The 10,563-nt window shown below is 39.3% G+C and overlaps 1 protein-coding gene across 1 annotated transcript in view; it reads left to right on the top strand.

The window, feature by feature from the left end:
* Window positions 1-9,555: 9,555 nt before the first annotated feature.
* Window positions 9,556-10,563, top strand: part of LOC103782162 (mineralocorticoid receptor-like) — a gene marked incomplete at both ends in the record, with an annotated part of 45,643 nt that continues 44,635 nt past the window's right edge. Inside the window, one exon of the mRNA XM_008949911.1 lies at window positions 9,556-9,695. Coding sequence (XP_008948159.1) covers window positions 9,556-9,695 — 140 coding nt within the window. The remainder of the gene's footprint in view (window positions 9,696-10,563) is intronic.

Here is a 10,563-nt window from a genome sequence, read left to right as displayed (position 1 = left end):
GCACATCTGTTCACAGCAAAAATAGTTTTTGCAGCTACAGGGGTTAAGAAAAAAGAGAAGGTTCTTTTAGAATAGGCAGAAATTCAAGGCCAGGTTGCACGGGGCTTTGGGTCTTGTGGAAAGTGTCCCTGCACGTGGCAGGGGGGTTGGAACTAGATGGTCTTCAGGGTCCATTCCAACCTAAACCATTCACTCAACTCTCAGTTGGCCTCTACAGCCACGTGCTTTTGTGCATAAAGAATTAAACCTCCTTTTCCTAACATGGGAGGGATGGTATTTTTAATTACTATCCCAGCTCTTATTCCCTCTGAAGTTAAATGCAAGCTGCCTTCCAAAATCAAGGCCTGCTATGTATTGTATTAGAGCCTTGACATGCTGCAGCAGTGGATTTAGGAGAGGAGCTGAAGAATATCACTTCTTAGGTCTGTGTTTTGTTTAATACTCCCATTTTCTTCTAGTTTTTGCTGTCTGAGTTGCAGCCGTGCAGGCAGAGACAGTGGCAGGCACAGGACTGGGTATCATTAGTATGTGAGCAGCAGAGTGACTTTCAGCTGAATAAAAATGAATTCTTTGACTTGCAATTGTGAACATTTCTAGTTTGCCTTGACAATCCTGTCAAGACAAATTTGAACTTTGTCAGCAATTGTGATTGCTTGTGGGAGAATTACCAAAAGCCTTTGCTCTAGGTATCAGGCAGTGATTGCAGCCCTCATCTGCTATTTGACCAAAAATTTTCCATGGCACTCAGCAGGCTATTACTTGTCATTCTGGCATTTAATGGAGGAGGATTTTAATTGATTTAAAAGTTAAAATCTATAGTTATTTAATATGGTATAACTGTATTACATGTCAGTGGTTACACTTGCTGTGAGAATAGAGGAAGGGGAGTGGAAAGAACTTGGGGGTTGGAATATTTTAAAAATATACATGCAATTGATTTTACCTGCTGCTTCTACAGGCTATCAATAGAATTTTTATTTAGTTAATGGCAGCAGAGATTTCCTGTGATGTAATTACTGTTGATTTTTAAGAAAGATTCTTGAATGTTCACTTTCTAAACCCCATATTTTTCAAGCATATCATCTTCTACATGAAAGTCTTTATTCTTGTGGTGAGCTCTGAACAACTGCACTTCTGATCTGATGCTGTCTTGTGTCCTAAATGGTTCTTCTGTGACAGTCTCCTGGTGTCTAAAACATGTATAATTCTATCCAAATCCAAGGAATGTGTAAAATTAAAACCTGCAAATAGCTCTAAGGCTGCACAGCAGAGGCAGGACTTTCAAAACTTTGATTTTCTATTGGTATATTTTCTGAGAAGGTACCACAAAGTCCTTTATCAGCAACCAGGGATGTTGGACCATGGAGTTGGATGCTTCTAGAGCTGTTCAACACAGATGTTTGCCTCCTGAAGGTTAAGGCAGGAGCCATAGCTACTTGTTTGCACTGAAGAGAAAGTGGGAATGTTTTTCTTATTTCATCCTAATTGGGGAATAATCTGTGAAAACACAAGAGAATCCTCTGTGGAAAATTGCCCTGTAGGGAACAGTTTAACAGAGGAACCTCACAGTGTGCTGGTGAAGAAAATAACATCTAGATAATACTTGAAAGTCAAGTTACAGGTGGGATTGCACACCTAGAACTTAAATTTAGTATGTGAAGAGTTTGGGTTCTGGTTTGCTTCCAAAGCATCGCTCTTCATCCTCAACCTTAGACTGGCACATTTATCTTGGACACATCATTGGAGTAGAGAACTTGCTAAGGCATTGGAGGGAATCCAATTGCAAGCTGTTGGTAAGCATCCTGAGACTTGGAGAGACTGGGAAGTGAGTCCTGGGTTAGATATGTCTGCAGCTAGGTCAGACAAAGGCCAGTGGAGGTGTAATTGGCCAAGCAAAGAAGCCACAAGCAGAAAAACAGGGGATTGTTGCACAGGGACATCACCACTGTCTTCTTCTCACAATATCAAAAACCAGCAAAAGCCTGTGAAGGCAACTAGGGAGGAGCAGTGAAGGAGGTAGAAGTGGAAATCACCCTGGCTTCTCCACCTTGTAGGTTTTAGGAAGATGTTTTATTGGGGCAGGAAGGTGGAAAAGACAAATTTACCAACTAATCTCAACGTCTATGAAGTTCCCCAACCTAGAGCTGCAAGAGTCCTCTTATTTCTTGTAGTGGGTAATAATTGTATGCACTGGAACAGCACGAAGAGCTTGAATTTCTTAAAATGGAAAAATGTTAGTTGAAATGAAGCCTTCCTTATTTCAAATAATGTTTTGAGAAGTCACAGAAGATATTTCAAAATAATGTGACTATTTGCCTTTTCAAGTATGTGTTAATCAGAGATAGGTAAAGTTGGAGTTTGGCTCCTACTGTATCTCATGAAACGAGTGCCAAGCTGGAAAATTCCAGTAAAACATCAAGCACTGTGCCTAAATTTCAGGATTATTCCCTTTTGATGGGTAAGCTCATCTTCAGCAGCTTATTTTTTTCCAACCTTCCTCTTAGGAAAGCACGTGGAACTGGCTGCAGTGTGCTCAGGTTTGTTCATGTTGGGGATTCCTCTGATGGGCTGGAGTCTTATTCCTTAGTCCTAGAATATTCTTTCAACATCCACACTGATTTTGCCTCTTGTTGGAGTTGGGGGGTACAAGGGAGTTGAAAAGGGCAGCCCCCACCTCCTTCCCCCCATGAGATAATTTTGATTTAAGCAATAATCACCCACGTTGGCCTTTGAAGCCTGTGGGGTTGCTCTCATGAGTAAAGGTTTGCCATAGTGGCTCTTTTATTTGTCAAGTTGGAAAATAGCCTCTGTTCCCATGGTAACCTCTTTTTTTTGTGTGTGTGTGTGTGTGCTCTGGTGCATTTTTTTTGTTTCCCTGTGGTTTCATAGTTGCTTTGGAGGTTTTTCTGTTGTGGTATTTTAATCCCCAGTAGACTAAGGGTGGCAGTTCAGTTTACTTGCTGCTGTTAGGAAATATTTAAATTTTACTTTTTTATTTGATTACAGGACTCTTGTAAACTTCTTTTTTTTATATTGTGGCCAGGGCATTAATGGTGTGGTGGCTTTTTCTGTGAGCATATAATACACTCAGAAGGAAAAATAAATAGCCTGTAATAGACAAATCTATGCAACTGGACCAAGCTGGTTTTGTTAGGAATGATATTTTTGATATAGGATGTCCCAAGTAGATTTTTGTTTCTGCAGCAGAATGACATTTCTCAATTTAAAAGAAATTACTCTGAATTAACATGGAAAATGGTCAATAATTTGGTCATGAATGTCATTTCAGGTTGCTGTCATAAAGCTTTCAAACAAGGCAAGTGTTTCTAGGAGTTGGAGAAGTTGATAGCCAGCTAGTGGAACATGGTGCTGTGAAAAAATGGGATTTTCAAAGCTGCCTCTCTTTGCTTTGGGTCGTGGCAGGTGGAGAAAGAGTCAAATGAACTCCCTGCCTCCTCCTCCACCCAACCAGACTTTCAATAATTAACCAGATCATTTGGCAGATAAACTGTTCCTGCCTTATCTTGCTATATAATACACAGCAATTTATAATCAGCAGCACAAATACCAACATTGCATGCATTTAAACTGCACTCATTCTATAAGTTACACTGAAGATGAAAAGTTAGAGCTGATGCCTTCTGAGACTTACTGTTGTTCTCTGGCTTCTCCAGCTGGAGGTTTTCTTCTTGTAGGAAACTCCCCATGTAGGTTAACCATCCCATTTCAATAGATAACTATATTTATGTGCTAAAAAAACCCTGTACATTTTATTTCCCTGGGGCAATTGGATCTTGGTTCATCGTGGCAGTAGTTAAAGGAGAAAAAAGAGCATTGCAGAAGATTATTAGGAGGATGTTACACTTCTCTGATCAGTAAATCAGTGGGGAAAAAGCAGATTTATTTCCCTAGGACACAAGTACTCCTTGGTTTCAGTCCACCAGAACATGTTTCTTTACCTTTAAGCTTATATTTTTCTATAGTCAACAGATAGAGGGAAAATTTGGAGAGCCAACTGTAGTTGCTACCGAAAGATTTCAGTGGAGAAGGTCAAGAAGTCAAAGCTTACAGCTGGGTTGAGGAAAATGCTGGGTCCTGTCAGCATCTGCAAAGGGAAATGGAAGCAGCTTAGTACACTTGCTTCATTTTGTAAAATCAACATATGCCTTGAGGTGAAACTAAATCCAGGCACCTGCTCTACAGCAGGGAGAGCCCAGCAGCTTCTTTTCCTCAGTTTGCTTTCTCTTCACTAAGTGCATTTTCCTTGCTGGTTTTTACATGTTTCATCATTTCTTAAGTGGAAAAAAAACCCCCTTAAATATTGGATTAATTTTGTCATGTCTACATCTGTATGAGAGCTGTGGTGTTTGATGTTCAGACAGCTGGAATTTTTCTCTCTTGGAATAAAATACCTCTGTGCATAACAAAAAGAATAAAAAAACTTGAGGCTGACCACTCAATTTAAAGGTAGAATCACAGCTACTGAATTTTCTGCTTTGTTTTAATTTCTTACGAATAGATCTTCAAAGTTGTAGGTGGCAAAACAAGTTTATTTTGGTGAGAAACTGGTCTTTTTGTAAGTTAGAGCAACTAATAGTGGACTGAATGATTTCATCATCAGCTGGAACAAAATAAACAAGTGAATAAAAGGTACCCCAAGTTCAGGATCCTGGAGTTTGGGATGCCTTAAAAAAAAACCCAAAACATTGATTTATAGCACAAGAAGATTCTATTTTCTAGGTCATTTTTTCTACCTTAATTGAATTTCTTGAATATTTCACATTGAAAGTGTGTTTTCAATGGATGTTTTTGTGTTCCTTAGTTATTATTTAGTTTAACTAACTTTAGTTAGTTATTCTAGCAAGGAGAAGACATTAAAGATGAATTATTTCTCTGACTTCTCATCTATTACTCATGGACTGATCTGAGATTCCAGCTGTCAGAGCAAACCTGTGCTGCTTCAGATGTGCTGCTTGGTGTCTCTCACCCTTAGTATGCACAAATACACATAATATCACATTTAAGAAATACTATTTCCCAGTCTGCTAATCTGCTTTGTGCAGGCAGTTGCAGCAGAGAGGCAGGGTGCCTTTCCTGCAGTGAAACTTGCCCAAAAATTTGGGCTCTGCAAGGTGAAACTGATACTAAAGTCAAACCTTTGGCTTGTCAGTTAGACCTGGCAAAATCTGGGAGCTGGTAGGTGCTGGTGGTGGAGGTGGTGACCAGCATCAATGTGTTCTGTTGGACAACTTTTGACCAGGAGAACACTTTGAGAATAACTAGGAGAGATAATTTGGGCAGTGAGGCTGCCCAGACAATGGGGGTGATGTGAAGAGGAGGTGGTTGTGTTGTTCATTGTGGTGGCCAAATGAATGATGAGATGTGCCTGTAGAAGGTGGCTCTGACTGGTGGTTCTAGCTCTTTAGGAACTAGGTGAGAGGGTGGAAAGAAGATGCTGTCAGCCTCTGCATCTTCAATCTCCTGATTATTCTTCTTAAAGGGCTTTTTTGGGTCTTTTGGTGAAAATATGATACTGATCTCAACCTCTTTTTACCTTTGTTTTTTGCATAACTTTATTTATTGAGTTCTACCCAGGTTCCTTCTGTTTGTTTTACTGCCAGAAAATTTCTGTGTGAAGAAGAAAAGTCAATGACATGGAATTAAAAAGACTCATGTCAGTCTCATAATAATAAAAGTGCATGGAACAAATGAATTTGGGCTTCATTTTGTAGCTTATGCTTCTTTGGAGCACTTCATTTTATCATCAGAGAGGCATCGTTTGTTTAAACTCTGCTCCTGGCTGACATCTGGTTTGAAAAGCATAATAACCTATATAATCAGCTTTTAAAACGCTGGATTATCCGTGGGTTTATTGACTCTTCTTTACAAAATCTGTTATTTCTAATTAATTCTCCACATAACTATTGCTCAAGCCAACTTGGGGGAGACACAAATGAGCTGGATGGCAATGGCTAGTCAAGGTCAGCGTTTAACTGCCAGCATTTGCACTGGGGAGGATAATAAATCAGGCTTATTCCTCATCACAGACCCTCCAACGTGACAAATGGTGGTGGAGCCATCTAAGCAACCATTTTACAAATCATTTAGAAGATCCATTTGGCATTGTTAAACTGCTGCGTGCTGCCCTGGGCTGTAAAAACGTTGGGATAAAATATGTGTGCTGTGGTAGATCTCCTCTCTTTGCATCCTGCAGAGTGTGTGTGGATGGGAGGGGGGGTGTTTGCTTATTATTCTTTATTTTTTTGCCTTGTATTGGAAAGAATGAGAGAGGTGTGAAAGTATTAACATCAAATCAACCTGTGGAAACCACTGGTTTTGGGGAGCAGTGATGAGTAGCCAGCTCTATGGCACTAGTTCATCTTTCTTGTGGTTTTAGTTAGAAGTTTATTTTGAGAGTAGCTTGCTGCCCACAATAAATTTTCAAGCTCAACAATAGCCCATTGTGTGAAATTTAAAAAAACCCAAACTGTTAAATATCAGAGCAATAGTTGCTAGACTCTAATTTGGATTTGGGCAAATGTGTAAACACAGTGATTTCACTTAAATTTAAGACTCCATCCTGCTGTGACACACAGATGTCATTATATTGAGGGTGTCATTCCAACAGATATTTGGCAGGAGGCTAATTGCTGTTGAGGGAATCAATTGTGAAGTTCTTGGTTGGGTTTTTTTATGGGGTCCATTCTTCTTGAGAGCAACTTTTGTATTTTTCAAAAGAGAGAGCAATGCATCGCCTAAATAATCTGAATTATTGTAATTAGACATCTCATCTGGAACAAAAAAAGAATAAAAAAACCCTTGAAGTAAATGAATGTATATATCTGTTCATAATCAGCTGAATTTAACACTGAATTTTTCCCTGTTAAGTGTAACTTTTCCAGTTTACATTAGAATTACTTGAAAGAAATGGATGAAAAGTTTCTGGGGAAAACATGAAAAGGGAAAATATTTAACTTGAAGCATGCATGAAAACCACGTTCAAAATGTTGCTTTTTTTTTTCCTTTAGTGTTTTCCCCTGTACATGTATAGGCTCTAGAGCTATACCACTTAATTGATGTTACAAAAGCAATGAAAAATTCAAGTTTCTGTGTCATAAACACTGAATATCTGGCCTTGAAATGGGGGTGGAGAGGTAGTTTGCTCACCAGTCAAACCTTAATGAAGTCTTCTTTACCATGGCCAAGCTGCTAAGAGAGGAATGAAGAATATAAGAGCAATAAGAACATAAGAGTAATAAGAATATAAAAGAATAAGAACAATCCAAATGTTGTCTAGAAGCCAATCATAGCTGGAGCTGGCACAAGTTGGAGGAGATTGAAGCACCAGCAGCTAATATCACCATTCCTTAGCAGTAGAGTTTTTTGAGAATTGCTGTGTTGGATGCTTCTATAAAGAATTAAAATACCTCATTTGTGTTTTAACCTATTCTGCTTACAAACTGATTAAAGGGATGTAGGATTGTTACTGGAATTTTATTCCAGAAAGTCAAGTTTCCATTTATGATGCTGTGGCCGAGTGGTTGAACACATGCCTTGGATTCAAACTGGACCTTCACCTCTCAGCTGAATGCAAGTTCTTAGTTTAGAGAAGCCCTGTATAAAATATTCTATAGATTATATCTTAAGTAGGCATTTAAAATAGTGCTGGATCATCTGATATCTCAAAGTGTCTAAGTGGCTTTTTTTTACCAAGTCATTCTGCGTAAGCCAAATTTTATTGGGTAGCTTGTATCTAAAAAAAAAAAAGGCTCTCCCACCTTCTGCAAATCCTACATGACAATAGATTTTCAACTAAAAATAAGACCTACTTTATAGATACAGTCTGTATATAGTGTGTGTGTGAGTATAATATAGATGTTAAAATAAAAACCCCATGCACGTTGCTGTCCTACACTGGAAACCTCCATTTCTCCACAGGGAGAGTTCTCTAACAGAATTATCTTTTTGAGAGATTAATAAATGAAATTAATAAACCCAAAACAAACCCACCCCCTTTTTGTAGGGTAGAAAGATTAGGAAAACTTTTCCTCCTCTCATGAAGAAATGGGAATATGCAGCATCAAAATTAAACACAATGCCCCGAGACATTTTGGGGGTAGGTCAGAATGGGAATGTTTCTTTTTTGATGCAAAATATCATCATTTACAATGAAAAAGAAGAATTTTTTAAAAAAAGTAGTTGAGTTTTCCAGGTTGTTGACATTTTACCTACAACGCAGACACTTTTTGAGGGATTTTGTTTAATGAGAGGCTTAATATTTGTTTTTTTTCCTGCAGTATGAAGCGTGTTAGAGGGAGAAGGTCCCAGTTTGTTGCCTGAATAAATCCAACTGTAGAGCTGCAGCCTGGGCAAATCCTGTAGAAGGTTTTGGGGGTAGATTGATACCCTGTGTATAGGTATAAATATGACTGGTGCACAGAGAGTTTATTTTAACACAGATTGGGTGAGATTTTCCTTTATATCAGATGAGCTAATGCCATCCCCTAGCAATTATCAAGTAGTGTGAGGTTATGTAATGAAAGTATAAATAGCACAAGGACTAAAACCAGTAAATCTAACAGACTGGTGAGCAGACAAGAGCAGGAATACCCTTTGGAACACTTTGATGAGCATCTCAACGCTGTCATTTAATAACATATTTGGATTTGATGTCCCAAGAAAGCTGCAGGCCAGGAGAGTCATGCTCCTTGGTCTGGAGTGACATGTGGAAGAGGTGTGGGAGGGATCCAAAACTTCCATCTCCTGCAGTATCTGGCACCTTTCTCTGAACTTCTATCATCTTAGGGTGGCATTTCCAGGAGAGGAGGGAAGGAGGAGACTCACAGCATCAGGAAACATGACTTCTTCTTGAAGAGCACTGCCTCTTACAGTTGCTAGTGGAAAATAACTTCATGAAGACACTCGTAGGGCCTTTAGAAACCATAACTCTCTAAACCAGGGTTTTCTGCACTTGGAGGATTTAAAAAGGCTTCAAAAATACTGTGGAGCTGTTCAATTTAACAGCTTCATGAGCTGTTAAATTACAGAAACACTAGATACAAGCTCTAGGACCACTGTAGTGGGGAGGAGGAGTGTGGACAGGAGAGTGCCTACCACTTTTCCCTGCTGCTTCATAAAATGGTCTCAGTGGTGTTTTTTACAGGTATCCTGTAGCTGTAAAGCTTGAAACAAACAGAAAGAAAGAAAATTTATCACTCTCAGGCTGCTGCCAGAAGGGTTGGTTGGTTGCTTTGTTTCTTTTCAGTTTTCATCATCTGCTACCAATAAATTCCACTGCCCTTGTGGCAACTCCTCACATGAACATTGATACATTCTGGGTGTTTCACAACAGACAATAAAAATTTTGCACTTCCTAATTAAAGCAATTCATATATTCAACAAGGCAGTGGCAGAAAGAGTTGTGGTTTCCCAATTGTTAGGTGCCCTGAGCAACAGACCTGTTATAAATTCTTAATTGAAATTAGTATTACGGCCAGTGTGATGTGAAATATTCATAGCTTTTATTTTTTTTGCCTTTTTTTTTTTTGATTCCAGCTCTTCATTGAGAAGTGTATCCACTGGATCTTCAAGACCTTCCAAAGTGTGTTTGGTGTGTGGAGATGAAGCATCTGGGTGTCATTATGGGGTGGTGACGTGTGGCAGCTGTAAAGTTTTCTTCAAGAGAGCAGTAGAAGGTAAGAAAACACAAAAGTCAACAAGAAACTTGTATTATTTTAATAAAAATTTATACCCACAGACGTTTTTCCTGCTGTTGATAAAATTCTGTGCTGTTAACCTGCACCAAGATGTTGGATGATCTCTAATTAGGTGTATAATTGATGGAGGATATACCAGGGTGTTTGGTGATGGATGCCCTGCTGAAGGATGTGGTGTTGCCCTTCATGGCACTGGTGGACCAGGCTTCTTCTCCACCCTTCCAAGTGGATTGTTGTACCTGTGGCTACCTCCCAGGGCTTTTGACTCAGTGCAGCTGCTTTGTCCTTGGGCAAAAGAAGAAGTGGCTTTACAGTGACTGGGGCAGACTGGTGAGGAGGCAAGACTTGGTCATGGTGCTTTTCTGAGAGACTAGTTTCTTCATTTGGGATGAGGACTTTCATGAGGACTACACTTTGGTGGCTTTATGATGACATGAGTGTTTTGCTGATGGTTTATGTTGATGATGGTGTAACTGCTCTTTCCTGGCCTTCTCAATAGAGAGGAGTCAGGATCACTCAGAGTGCTGCAAGACCTCTCTGGTAGGTCTTGCCTCTTGGTGACTTGGGTTGTTAGGGTAAAAGAATATGTTTGACCTTTACAGACCTTGTAGGCAACTTCTTCAAGTGATAAAAATGAAGTTTTTAATACCTGTAAAGAATAAAAGTTCATGGCATGCAAAGGCTGTAAATATTGTATGGGTTTTTTTGAAGTCTTTGAGGAGTAGATGTTCTTACAACTGCTTATGAAGCAGGTGGCACCTACTTATTGATATATTTTCAAGAAAAAAAACACTAGGAGGAGGAAAATAGGCCCTTAATATGGTGTCCAGCTTGTGCACTGAGAAGA

The sequence above is a fragment of the Merops nubicus genome, unplaced genomic scaffold (assembly GCF_000691845.1).
Source record: "Merops nubicus isolate BGI_N331 unplaced genomic scaffold, ASM69184v1 scaffold13531, whole genome shotgun sequence".
Classification (NCBI taxonomy): Eukaryota; Metazoa; Chordata; class Aves; order Coraciiformes; family Meropidae; genus Merops; species Merops nubicus.
The sequence above is the reverse complement of the archived record's forward strand: the minus strand, read 5'-3'. Positions and strand labels throughout refer to the sequence as shown.